A 14,533-nucleotide genomic window follows, 5' to 3' on the forward strand; every position below is an offset into this window, starting at 1 on the left:
TGCTGGAAGACAGTGACAAGAGAACAAAGCTCAAGTTCAAGCTTGATTGGGATAAGTAATCACATTCCATTACACTGAAGTGTTATTGCCTGCTAGCTGCAATCTACTTTCTTATGTAACAAGATTTGATAGCTGGGTTTGGGTGTCATAGGATGATGATGGTTTAAAGGCAAAATTTGATTTTAAACGCCCAATCAATCCCACACAATCTTTCACTGGTCGTAAATGTCCATTATCACTAGTGTGTGGTGGTATTTCCTTTTTTAAAGGCAAATCCTATTTTTGTTCCTCTTACAGAGTTGAACAGAGCGTTTGTGATTTACTGACCTTTTGAGTTGGATAATTTGAAATATTTTAAATCCAACTCTGCAAGAAACATATGTTCTTTAAAACTGTTTGTAGCAAGATGGTGGCAGCTGCAGGCTTAGGAACAAGAATGGCTTTAAAAAAATTCTGTTCAAGTCTTCTCTGCTAATTGGATCCGCTGAAGTGACCAGCAGGGAAATAAGTAAAAGAGGTGAGAAGAGCAGCAGGAAAGGTCTGACTTTATAAAGTGTGTGTTTGTGTGTGTTTTCAAAGCTGTAAATTAAAAATAGTATCATGTGGAGCAGAATTGGAATCCTAAGTTCAGGCCGCCTATTTCCTGCGTTATTTTGGCTGCGTGAGGGCACGCTCTCACTGCGTGTTCCCTCAAATGGGAAGCAGTAGAGTAGTTTGACTTATCCGATCTGCTTAAAAAAAAAAATTAGACTAAATGAGTATAACATTTGTGTGACATGATATATTCCAGCATTAACAAATCCCATTTTTTAAGGAGAGAGCTTCTAAACTGCGATTGTTGTTGTGTGTTTTACATCCAGGTCTAATTAAAGCTGTGAAATAATTCGGTGTTGAAGCACATCTTGAATATTCATGGTTTTGGGATGTGATAGGACTTAAAAGGGAATAAGATCAGGCAGTTCAGCATTTTTTTTCCAATTAAAATTGATTAAAAAAAAATAATAATATGGGAGGAGAAAGCAGTAGCAGCATTCGGTCTGCTTTGTAACAGTGCACAGACATCAAGCCTCAGTAGCAAGCTGTATTATTATATAGACAAGTAATGTTAATTTCAATTTATAAAAGAAAGTGCCTATTCATACAAGCACTTTTTCTGTGTATGATTTTATTTGATATTGTAAATAATGCTAAGCCATTTAATATCAAAAATCAAATTATATTGCATTCTTTCTTGCATTGTCTGAAAATCAGATTTTGGCACATGTCTACATTTAGCAGAATGAGATTAACTTTTCTAGAGTGGAAGGGAACATGTTGCCGAGCACCTTGGAAGTAAACTGGCATTGCTGTCAAGTAAACTAGCTGTGTTTTCTCAGTCCCCGCAGGTATTTCATTCTGTCATCTCAAATGTCTCTGCACCCAGAATACCAGTCTGAGCTGGAAGCTCTTCAGGCTGAGAATGGGGAATCGGTGCTGCTCCTTGACAAATGTACAAATCTGTCAGATGGGGTCCCTGCTGTTCGCAAACGCTGTCACAACAATCAAATCTTTGATTATCCTCAAGTGCTCCAGGTAAGACTGTCTCTTCTGCAGATTTCTCTTTCTCTTGGTGACTGTCTTAGCTGTGGAGCTGTTCCTGATAGGGAACTTGTTTATATTTCATTTGATGTTCTGCAAATGCACAGTTCATTAGGTCAGCTGGGATGTTATATCCCAACTTTATTCTGATTTTTAAGAGGATGAAGAACCGTGTACTCAAACTCGTATAGAGGATACACTGCAGTCTGGAATACTGCCTAAGTGTAACAACTTAATGGGGTTGGTCATGGTGGTTGTGGTAGTACACGATAACATGGTATAAACTTAAATAAGGATGTGCAGATACCACAAAATCCAGCTGTAATGAGAGGTGAAAATTTTGAAGGTCAGGCAAAATTGATTGCTTTAAAACTAGGGAAGAACTTTAGAATCTACACCTCCAGAATGACTGGTAAAGTGACCTTCAGTAGGCATGAGTTTGAAATTGATTTCTTAACGATTCTTCGGGTCTTGTTAGATCGAGCTTAGAACAGTGGCCTGCTTTGTTAGTTGCAGGACAGATTAAAATGAACTTTGCAGAGCTTATGTATATATTTATTTTTTGGGGGGAAAAAAAGACTGCTACAAATACAGTTCATCAGGTTGCATTTTTTGTATGCAACTTAGTAGTTAAGCTCTACAAAATTCTCTCTGTAGACACAATGGACTGAGCTAGAAGACTTGTCAGCATGCAACTATGAAAATATCTAGGTGAAATGTGTTTGATGGCCTTGGCCCAACTTCCAGAGGCCTTTTGATGTGTCAGTGAAGATAAAACTAGGTAGTGTTCTCAGACCCCTGGGTCTCTTGGCAATTCTCTAACAGAGAGGTGCTTTGGCATGTGGTGTGGTGAAGTGAGTTATGCCATAGGCCACTGTGCTCTGTCTGTGGCCACCAGCACATAATTTGTCTTTGAACTTCAACAAATGATGATAAAATAACAAACAGGCTGAAGAAAGGCAAAGTTTCCACCCCTCCTGTTATGTTTTGAAGGAAATATGTTTAAAATTCCTTGGGGAGGAGGGGGAGAGGGAGAGGGAACAACAGGTCACAATGAGTCCTAAACTTCCAGTCAAAAGGGGAGGAAAAAAATCTCTTTGCTGTATTTCTTTAAATACTGACTGGATTGCTCAAGGATAGCAAGTCAGAGGATCTGTATCTATATCTTGCTATGTATTATTTTATATCTCTGAAGAGAGCTGGCACATGCAGAGATTGTTAAAATACTTTCCTTAGCAGAGCCCTGCATCTCCCTTTGGAATGTCTGGCTGATAACAGTGGTGATGTGAGGAGATGTATTTATAGTAACCTTTGTCTAGACAGGAAAAATGGTTATCTGGGCAGATGAGCATGTGTGTCCACATCTGGGCTCTTCTTTATCTTCCCCACCCCCTTCTCCCAGACCTTACTAGGATTTCTTCCACCTGTTTCTTTGTGATCCAGCAAGTGAATGGTTAAAATGTGTTTGTTCTCTCTGCTCCTTCCATTTTCCCCCACCCTTCTTTTCCTTCTGTTCTTGTCTGGGAGTAGGGGAAGGAGGAAGCCTGAGGACTGATCCCTGTTCATCCTTTCCAGCACTGCCTGTACAGATTTTTTTCTAGCCAGGCTCTTGGACTTCTGGATTGCTAAAGCCTCCTGTTAGCACTCTTCTCTTGGACAAGATTCTCAGACTCTTCAGTACTCAACAAATATGAGCACAAGGCTCACAATTGCACTAGGAAGCGAGTGAAGATCCAGCAAATTCTTTTGTATTTCCTAGTTTCATTTTCATGTTTTTCTACCCTGCCTTCCTGGCTCCTTCTCATCAGGCCACAGAATGCTAACTGGAAAGATATTTTCTTATCTGTGCATGCCCTTGTGTCAACTTTGATTTCTCTTTCTTAGATTTGGGAATAATACTGACTTGGAGTTTTTCTTTGTAGAGCTAAACTCTCCAAGTATGTTTTTTTTGTCATCTTGAATCTGTAGCAAGTTTCCTCAGTAATGTTGAAGTGAACTAAATATCATATCTGCAGCATAGCCAAGATACCTTCTCTGCTGGAGTTTCAGCTTGTGGCTTTTCATCTTGTGTGCCATGGGCATGAATAAGCTGTTAATATTCTTTTTTGTGGAATCTTTTTATATCTTTGAAGCTCCCTTTAGCCACCTTCCTCCCATTTGTACCCCTTTGGAATAAGTAGTCTTGTTGAGTCTTGTTGGTCACGCTCTTGAGATAAGTTATCATACTTCTTTTCCCTGGAAGTGCATTGCCTAAAACTAAATACGCTGCTATGTCTGGGGTCCTGCAGTACTGAACAGAGTGAGAGATTACTGCCATTCTCTTAGGTTGTGTTTCTTTCTACATTCTTTTACAACCTATGGTGGAGTGATTTAAATTTTTTTTTTTTTCCAGTAGCATAACATTGTTGTTGCACATGAATATTCTTCATACTTTTTGTATGAAATATCCTTCTCTGCAAAATGCAAAACATAGCCCATTATTTCATGCTCTGCATTTGTGCTGTTGATTTTTACCTAAATGTTGAAGGCTATATGTGTATTTTTAGTCATTTTCTCCATGTAGTGTCAAACTCTAATCTTGTTATCCATTATGTTTCTTAATCTTCCAAAAAATGTCAACCATCATCACATATAATAAGTAGTGTAGTCTTAATTTTGCTCCTCCCTTAACTAAGAGACATTTTGGATGCTGCAACTAGGATAATTTTTTTTTTTTTTAACTCTTTTGATTCATCACTTTGTTTTTACCTGTGAGCCACTGCTAACTGCTTTTTAAGTAGAATTCTGTAACTATAAAGCCTCTGAGGGTTTTATCAATCTCATGATTTTTTAAAAATTTCCTTATGAAAATGTTATCAGATGCCAAGTGCGTTTTAAGATTGCCTATGAAATCTGTTGTGTCCCTGTTATCCTTTTAGTGGAGAAAGGTTGGTTTGGCATCATGCATTTTGTGCTTGATAAGTTCACACTGCTTTTTGCTCATCTTGTTATGCCACCTTTCAAACTTATTTTTTCCACCTGAATTTTCTCAACTAGAATTCTGAAATTAGAACATTAAAGTAAAGCTTAGAATAATCTCGTTAGCTGATTTCTCTGCTTTCCACTTAATATTTATGAGCCACCAGTAGATAAATTTGAATTTATTGGTGACTCAGAATACACTGGTAGCACAGTGCAAGTGCAAGTCTGTTTTCCTTTTGCCTTCCCCCCCTGACAATTTAAAGGGCATAAATGTACATACCTACTTCAACTCTAATACTGCTCTTTTTTCCCTCGTCATTGTGGTGGGTATCATTTGTTGACAGGAAGCTACATTCTGTGTTGTTCTACGTGGAGCCCGCCTCGGACAGGCTGTACTGAGTGATGTTCTTCAAGCCGGCTGTGTCCCAGTCATTATTGCTGACTCCTACATCCTGCCTTTCTCTGAGGTTCTGGACTGGAAAAGGTTTGTACCATAGCTGCTGTACATCCAGTTTGCACCTAAGAGGCATCCATTGTATTCAGTGATTTGAGTGAAACCGCTGTAATAAGTCAAAAGCACTGGTAGTTACAGTGAAGAGAATACTGAATAAGATAAATGTGATCTTGGCCTTTGATGTATTCATGTATCGAAAACAAGAGAGGAAAACAAAGGAGGCAGAGTTGATTGAACTGTTTGTTTATCCCGTAGCCAATGATATCTTTTCCAAGGCAGACTTGCTTTGTTTTCTTAAGCTTGCGCTTAATGATGACTGATCTGCATTTAGACTCTTACGAACAGAGTGTGCCAAAAAATGTCATCATCTGGATGCTAAATTTATTATACTATATCATGATTCTGAAGTTCATTTGAGACTGAAAAGCATAATTATTTTGTAGTTGTGTATATTGTGTTAAGAGTCTAGATTTTATTTTTCCATATGTGCACAGTGTTCAGTTATGTGATCTTAGGATAATACATACAAAATTACTAGTTGGTATGCATAACACTGTAGGTGCTATCAGTTGTCACTCTGAAAGATCGAAGGTGTCAGCAAGTCAGTGGCAGTCCAGGGATGGGATTTCAGGAATTCTGTGTCTCCGTCCATTCCATATTTTCTAAACTGATTTGCAAATCAGTCCATAGACTTCTGTGGTGTCGTCTATGGGCAGACTGACCGTGGTCATGAGGGAGTTGCTACAGAATAATAAATCACACTAGGAGAATACTGCTTATTTCTACTGGTATCTTCTGAGCACATCATATTAGATGTGAAACAAGTTTCTGTGTTAAAAGAGCTGTTGATCTCTTTTAATGTGGAATGTACTTTTTCTCATCTTACTGTTTTTCTGGTTGTTTGCTTATAGGGCCTCTGTAGTCATCCCTGAAGAAAAAATGCCTGAAATGTATAGTATTCTGCAAAGTGTTCCCCAACGACAGATTGAAGAGATGCAAAGACAGGTAAAATAATGAACTGTATTTAGATTATCCTTTATTTGCAGTTAATGTGGGTTTATGTCTGCCTTACTGTGTAATTTGTTGGAATGCTGAGGCATTGATTGTTCTCTCATGGTAATATTTTGATTATTCTACCTTCTTTCTTTATGCTAAGCATATGCATTCACCATTATTTCTCAATATTTTATCTTTACCCTTCACTGATGCAGCTAAATCTGTTAAACAGCAGCTGTTGAGCGGTACTACATTATCCTTCAGGTCAGGAAGTTAAGAATACTGCATGTGATTGCAATTGCAGAAGAACACTTGAGTAGGCAGATTCCAGTTACTCAGATTGGAATTTCACCAACCTATTTTAATTTACATGCTTTTGTGAAATATATTATAGGATTCTCAGTATCCACAGTGATCAAAGCCTCCCCATCCTGGGTTGCAGCACATCCGAAATTGAAACTGATGTTTTGACAACCTGCTTTTTCATATGCAGATTTTTACAGTGGGTGGGGAATGCATGTTCCTACCAATCCAGTCAAACTAAACTTTCAGAAACTTCTTTCTTGTTTTCCTTTCTGCATTCCTAATACACACTGGACTGGAAGCTCTGCCTGAAGGCAGACTTAATACCTACTCTAATTTATTAACATGTTTTTGATGAAACTATAGCATATATGTATTTTTTCTACATAGTAACTAAATTGTCTGAAAGACAGTATTTGAGTCTACCTGTGTCCCAGGAGCTTTGTCTTGTTGGGATATATGTGAGGGATATATCAAGTGAAAAATGTTTTAAATATTTTAACTAAACTGATGATTGCTATGAGAGGGAGACTTCATTTATTTTGTGATTTGAAGAGCAGAGATCTTAAATTGTCCAAACTTGTGATTGAATTCTGTGTAGTTGGAGGCAAAAGAAACTATTTTGCTCCAGCTGATGCTGATTCTTGTTTGTTACTGTCAAAACTTTGCTTCTGTGGACACAGCCATCATCAGCTCCTTTAACTCAAGAGCTCGTACATATCAACACTATCTGAACAGAATTGGCACTGTGAGAGTTTTCATGGTGTGAAAAGTTTTGTTGTCAAATTACATGGATTCAGCCACGTTCTTCTGATTGCTGTGCTATATGGATCACATTTTGGGGCCAGAGATGAATATAGTAAGATGTTGGCATGTATTGTAAACACATAACCAGGATCTGTAATCCTCGTCACCTTATTGGCATGATAGATGTTTAGTGCATGGTAGGGGGATTCTGGTTTTGTGATGAGGAGCTGAGGCAAAGAATAATTAAGTGCTGGGTATGTGGGGAAAAAAGTAAACCACTTGATTTCAGATGACTTTTAAAGATGCATGGGATTTCTGTATTCAGATTTCTCCACAGGCTTTGGAGATGTTTCTGAAATCCCTTTGCATGTCACTGATGAAGTCATCTTCTGTGTGATTCTTGTAAAAGGTGGCCCAAGGCATGGTTTCTCAGGCTGTGGCCTGTAATACTAGTGTAATTGTTTCTACCTAGGCAGTGCTAAAATTTGCATAGTTACGTTAATAATGAATATGGGTGAAGAAACTACTCTGAAATGTAGTTACATTTCATGCCTGAGATTTTTTGCCAGCTTGACTTCTCTGTTCTGAGTGTCTGCAAATATCATATCAGCCATCAGGGGTCTCCTTTCTCTTTAGTCCCTACAGACAAATGAACTGTTTTGGTAGGGCCCATTGGCAGCACTAATTTGCTGCAGAGAAATGCAGAAGTAGCTTCATAACTGCAACTCCTAGAAACAATATTTTGCTTGATTTTTCTTGTTTTTCTGTGACTTGAACATAAAAATACTAACGCAGGGGTGTTTAGCCTGATAAAACTAGAACTGACGTGAATAGTTCATGAAAGCATACATTGATTTTCTTGTCCGTTTTATTAATGTCATAAAATAATCAGATCAAGATAATATTCTCCTACAGAGAAGGTGCTTTAAACAGTAAATTTAAAGTGTGAAATCAGGAAACTTCACTGGTTTGTATATTTTTCTCTTTCAATTTTCCCTTTGCATTCACAATATATATTTCTCAGATGCTTTGTAGCAAACCAATTAAGCAACCTTAATTCAAGTAAATTATCTGTATCATTGGTAACTCCTGAATTTAAGCTAAAATAGAAGATATTTAATAAGCAGAATATGATATTGGTCTGTTTCTGGAGAGAATTTTGTGAACTGTAGGTGGTTTGTGTTGGTCACTGTCATTGGATCCAAAACATCACTGAATATAACAGAAACACTGATTCTATTGACTGGAGGTGAGAAGTATCTCTAAAGCTTGCTCTCACATCTTGATGCTTTAGTTGGGAATATAGTTTTATGTTTTGGTGTTGAGAATACTGCGATGAAATTATAAGGTCTGTCTTCCTCTTGTCTTCCTCAATTTGTTTCTGACTGTATACTGAGGATACTTGAGCATGTTATCCATATGTTTCATGCACTGTCAGCACTATTTACAAGGTGGAATCTCAGTCTAAGTACCTGTGAAATTCCCTTGCTGTACATGGTTCTATGTCCTAGAAATCTCATATGGTGAAAAGCTACTTACGGACTGATATTGTGCTGACTACCAATAACTTGATTGCTTTTGCTCATTGATAAATGTGCAGTAATATTCCACCTGTGCTACAGATTTGTTTCCTTCCTCCTCATCAGCCTCACAATAGGGAGCAGTTGCATTTCTTACTCTCTTACAATTTGAATGACTCAGGAAAAAAAAATGTTGTAGGGTATTTTGACTGGCCAAAATACCCAGCCAGATTTTTTCAATGTCTTGAATTTATTTCTGTGACAGTGTACAGGGACAAAGCAAAAAAAGATTCATAGTCTAAAGATGAAATGATGCTAGGAGGAGAGAGAATTTAGAATTGGAATGAAACTTCTGAAGAGACCGGTGTTTAGGTTAGTTCAAAAGGATATATATACAAATGTTGGTTGTTGGGTTTTTTTTTTGTTTGTTTGTTTGTTTTGTTTTGTTTTTAGGTTAAAATAGAGTGACTGCTTTTAGGGAGTAAAGTGTTAGGTATTTTTGCTTTGTTTTTGGAAGCACTTTAAGCCATGCATCTGCTGAGAAGAAGACACTTTAAGATAAGCCACTGCAGTATATAAGAACCCGTACTCAAAAAGATTGTCTTGCATTTTGTACACTGATCCATGAGCATCAGAAAGTACTGTCATGGAAAGGATTTACTGCAGGTGCTTTAGATTTGGAGCTACCTGTGAGGATGTACTGCAGGTATGACCTGGGCTGTGATTTCCTATAGAACAACTTTATTTGTCCAGTTGCTTCGTAAGGCAGTGTGTAGTATCAGCTCAGAAAAAGAGTAAGTATCATTTAGTGATTTGAACAGAGCTTACTGTGTGGGAAATCTTGCAGTTATACATGGTTGTATTGAGTTCTCTGAAGATTAACCATGTTAACATATGCTTTCACTGTTTGAACTTGCGGAACATTTTGTTGTCAACAATTCCTGATTTGATTTCCTAGAAACTGGAAGCTAACATGTTTTAGTTCTCCAGTGCATTGAGCATCAGAAAAAAGTCCCCACTGCTTGAGCTTCTGAAGTTAATAGCAGTCTGGATGAAATCTGCCCATCTTTGGGACTGCTGTCTTGTCTCCTTTGTACAGTAATGTTGTCATACTCGTTTTCTTTGAAGCTTCCTTGAAGAGTCCCCCTCTCACAAGTAGTTCCATATGGAATCTGAAATACTGGCTGAAATGCCCAGAGGCAAGTTGATGAGCAACTCAGCTGCACTGCTACTGACCCAGCAGACTTGACACTACATCCTTATGCTTTCATTTTGTCTGCACCACAAAGCAGCACCCAGTTAATGGCAAAGTCCTAGAAGTGGAGTGATAAGAAATAGAAGTGAATGTTATAGATGTGTGTAATAGAGTGAGAACAGAAATTTCTTTGTCCTGAACAGTAGGAGTGACATAGGTGGGAAGAAAAGGCAAAAATAAACTTGGCTGATGTCTGCTTATCCCATGCCTTGTATAGTTTCCCTGTCAGCTAAGGTATTTCTAACCTGTTGCTTTGAAAGTCTGCTAATCTACAGAAACATACTTCAGTACTGTCATTGATACAGAAATGTCTTCAACTTGTATAGCAGTTTTCCACACCTTAAATTTGACCATCTTCATTTTATCCCCTTTCTTTTTCTGAAATAAATGTCCCAGCATGCAGGTGTTTTGTTAATGTTTTTCCCCATTGAATATCAGCCTACTTGGAAGTCTTTTAACACGGAAAGCCTCATTAAGTTAAGAGATCAGAATATGAAAATAGTCAAGTGTTGGGAATAGAGGAGTAGTTCCTTCATTTATTTAGACGTTCTTTCTTGGAAAATGGTTTTCAGGTAAAGAGATTGTTTTCCAGAGAAGGCTTAGTGTGTTCTTTAGTGACTTTGTAATACTTTTCCACCTTCCACAACTAAAACTTTTGAATTAATATCCAGTCTGGAAGGCAGAATGACTTCATGTATTCTAACAGTACAAGAATAAAGAGCTAGCTAGAGCTCTTGAAGGAAGGAAGTCTCTTCATCCTGGTTTCCTGAGGAAACAAGGGCATGATCATAGTCTGAATTCTGTTTCGTTCCACTTTGGATTTCTGTTGTTGCCTGATTTCTTCCAATCTTACTTTGTGGTGGAAATCTTGGAGATAAGAAATTCCACAGAATTATGTAACTTTGTGCAAGGTAAGCATCCTGGAATCACATTACTTTTAAGGAAAAACTTGAAGCTCAAGCTCATAGCAAAAGCTCTCTGCACATCCTCCTCATGAATGGCTGTTCTTAGGGAAATATTTTATTTGGAAATAGTGCCTCCTTAGGCCAAGGAAGCTAGAGTATAGCACAACCAAATGATAAGTGACAAATGAAATTAAGTGTAGATTTAAAAAGGAATAAATGTGCAAGGAAGAATAGCTCTCATATATGCAGTTTTGGCCTCTCAGCTGGGTGCAGTCATTTGAAAGAGTTCTTATAGCTATGATAAGCAGTTCAATGAAAATACAAGTTCCATGGTCAGCTGTGATTAAAAAAAAATTATGAAGAATTTTTATAAAAGAGGTAGAGAACACCACAGAATAAAGCTGTTGAATGCCTGCACCCTTAATAGGCTCCGATAGTTACAGTTCTCCCATCTGGATGAGAGAGCAGGGGCAATGATAGTTTTCATGAGAGGATAACTGAGTAGTCCAGACTCTTCATCTTGAACATGACTGATAGGGGTTAAGATAGCGAGCTAGAATATAGTGCAAAATAGGGCCATGCGTAAAGTGAATGGCCAAGACTACTCACTGTTTGATACAATTTCATGTGACATGCCCTAGGATTTTATTATTGGGAATCTGCTCTATTAAAAACATGAGAGGAGATGGCCTTGTCACAGAACTTCAATGTGGTCTGTGGGACTTGTAGCTTCAGTACCTTGTGAGTGAAGGATTTTTATCAGCTTAGGGGGGTGAATGAAAAAACCCAGGGAAGGAAAATCAATCGAGATGAATGTAAAGACAGGAACTTCCTAAGCCAGAGGACATAAGATGCAAACTTATGGCAGTTAGAGAGTACTTAGGAAAGTGGTGGCTTGTGCCTGGGATGCCTGTAGGTGAGAGCTCCTACCTGCTGCAGACTGCTGTCAGAATGTGGGAACAGCTGGATGGGTTGCAGCTGATCCAGCTTCAGGGCCCAGATTTGCCAGAGACCTTGGTTCTGTGTTGCCTTGTGGAATAACCTCTGCAGATTTTCAGTGTGCTTTTCTTTTGAAAAAAAAATGTATCTCCGCTTCAGTGACTGTCAGGCACTTCAGTGACAAAAAATCTTGATTGTGATGTCTGTCTCCTCCTTTGCGTAAATCAGTAACTCGCTTTCCTGAAGCCCCTCAAGGTATTTTCTCAAATAATGGCAATATGACATTCTTGATTTTGATTAATTGTTTAGATGATTCCAATCTCTTGTCTTTTCAGCCTAGGTAGACAATTAAAAGCTCATAAAAGATACAAGTTTAGTTTTTTAAATAAAGTGCAATTTAAATAATATAATAATCAAGGGAAGTTAGGAATAGGAATCATATATTTTGCGGTGTTTTTTCCCACAGTCAGAATATCTGGACAAGCTATTATGTTTTTTCTAGTGCCTGTGCCATGTCCCACAGCCTTGACTTAAAGAAAATTTCAGACTCCAGGTCAAGCAGAGCTGAAGACACATCCATAAATCAATGACTTGTTTTAGTGCCACGTTAAGACAACATGAGTGGCTGGCTTTTCTGACCCCTCCTCCCTTTCATTTAATGTACTTCTTTGGCTCTTCTTTAAAGAGGGCTCTGCAGAGTAATTTCAGCTCTTATCAGCTTGCTGACAGCTATATGAGCCTTTCTGCTGGCTCCAGGCAATGAGTGCAGGCGCGTGAAATTTCCCATTCTTCAAGTGAAACAGTCCTGGATAGAGTTAAGGCAAATGGATGGTGGAATTCTCTTGTGGGTGGTACAGCTCACATGAAGGAGGTGGGATTTAGTTCTTATTAATCAATTAATCAGAACCTCATTTCAGTATCTAAACACTGGAAGTTCTTCAAGTATGGTTAGGTTTTACAACTCTTTTAGTGAGAATGCTCAACTTCCAGCTGCTGCTCTTTCCCTGAGAGGAGACAACTTCTGTCTCGGGTTCTTTAGACTCATCATTATCAAATTTAAATGAACTTTCATCTGTCTGCCATTTGTAGCATTTTAAGGAGTGTGATTGGAGAGGCTAACCCTGCATTAATCCTCCCAGAGTGCTTCAGTGGAGCTCCAGGTCCCCCATAAATGTCAGACCTGGACAATTTGCCATCTTATCAGATGCAGTGAAGTTAGCTGCAGCCCTCTCACCCCTCCTCCAGAGGAAAGATTTGTTGCTGCAAACAGCAAAGGAAAGAGAAAACTTTTTCCTGGATTACTGCCAGAGTCACCAGGGGAGTTGTAGAATCCTTGGCATTTGTGTATGAGACTTTCATTGCTCCCCCCCTGCCCTTCACTTGCTGTCGCGAGTATTCTTATCCTAGACTTTTTTCCTATTGTTTCTTCTGCCATTACTTTTTTGAACGAAGAAAACTATTTTTAATCTTGCTTTATTACAGAGTGGGCTTCATGGCATAGCTGACAAAGAGCTCTGAAAACTGAGAGCCATCAACACCATATCAAGTAATTTTTCTAGGATGCAGTTGTGGTGCTTTAGTATCTAGGTTTGTAGCCTCTGAACAAAAAAAGGTTAAACTTGAACTGTAGAAGCAAAATAATGTTATTTTAAGACTCAAAAAAAAAAACAAAAACCCAAAAAGTTTGTCTTTATGTTTTTGTAAAGTAGGCCTGTGGTACTTACCCCTTGCAGATCACTATACGCAGCTTAACTATCCTACAGAAAACCCAGGTGATCCAAAAACTGGAGAAGCATGAACTTCTTGTAAAAGTGTATTAGAGAGTGGTTTGTTTTGTACCAATAAAGTAGCTAGCTATATATGATTAAGCCTTTCTCCTGTTGTTCCACTAATTCTCACTACTCTCTGTTCTCCCTCTGCATAGTCAATATCACATCACACTTCTTTATCAAATTTCCTTGTTTCTCTAAACCTTTCCTTCGTTATTCAAACTGTTACAAGGATGTAAATGCTCTGTATTACTGTAGTATTTGCATTTGAGTGTGTTAAACGCTAATAGTAAATAGAACGTTGTCTTGGATCCATTTTCATGATGAGTGGATAGAGATATAAATAACTTTCCCAAGGTCAAACTACAGTGTTAATAATGGAACTTAAAAGTCTTGGATCCTGTTTTAATGACTACATCAAATGTATCTTGCAACACAGTGGAAATGTTTGGCTTTAAGTTACAAAGGCTTTGCATGTTCTGCAGAGGCAACCTGCTGCCAGATAATCTTTAAATACCTTTTCCTTTAGTCTTCCTAAGTTGTGCAGATGTATCTAAGAGCTTCTTAGATGTCTGTGTGTGTATCTTTGTTAGGACTGAAGAAGTGGACTGTGCTGGAAATATACTGTAATGCCTTTTAGCTGACAAGCAGTATAACTTGTATTATATACTTGTGAGGGTTGGTTCCTTCCTCTTGTTAAAGTTAAAGTGCTGTTAAGCTTCAAAAATAGTTTCCTGCAACTTGACTCAGCTGGGTAAGGGAATTCTAGTCCCACAGGATCCATGGAATACATCATCTCTGTTCCCTCACACAGCACAGTCTACTGTAAGATGCTTCCCAACACTGTAGCAAACAATAACAGGAAAATGTCAATGGTCCTGGTTGAGATACTGGTAAAAACTTTCCTGATTCTGAATCTGGTGATTAGGTTAAGCCTGAGAATGAGTGAAAAACCTATTAACCAATTGTCTGAAATACTTCAGTAAGCTAGCAGCTCCAAACCTGGGCTGTGCACTGTTGCTCTCACTACTCATTTGTTTCTGATCTATTGCTACCTGTGTTTAGCAACCAGTGCTTTATGGAATCCCCTGAGAATTGAGTTCCAT

The 14,533-nt window shown here is 38.3% G+C and overlaps 1 protein-coding gene across 2 annotated transcripts in view; it reads left to right on the forward strand.

The window, feature by feature from the left end:
• Positions 1-14,533, forward strand: part of EXT2 (exostosin glycosyltransferase 2) — a 72,780-nt gene that overhangs the window by 8,712 nt on the left and 49,535 nt on the right. For both annotated transcript variants that reach the window (XM_052693767.1, XM_052693766.1), the window contains exons 5-7: positions 1,377-1,572; positions 4,884-5,023; positions 5,905-5,998. In XM_052693767.1, the coding sequence (XP_052549727.1) occupies positions 1,377-1,572; positions 4,884-5,023; positions 5,905-5,998 (430 nt within the window). The remainder of the gene's footprint in view (positions 1-1,376; positions 1,573-4,883; positions 5,024-5,904; positions 5,999-14,533) is intronic.

This window comes from Tympanuchus pallidicinctus, unplaced genomic scaffold, assembly GCF_026119805.1.
Source record: "Tympanuchus pallidicinctus isolate F22 unplaced genomic scaffold, pur_lepc_1.0 scaffold3, whole genome shotgun sequence".
Taxonomy (NCBI): Eukaryota; Metazoa; Chordata; class Aves; order Galliformes; family Phasianidae; genus Tympanuchus; species Tympanuchus pallidicinctus.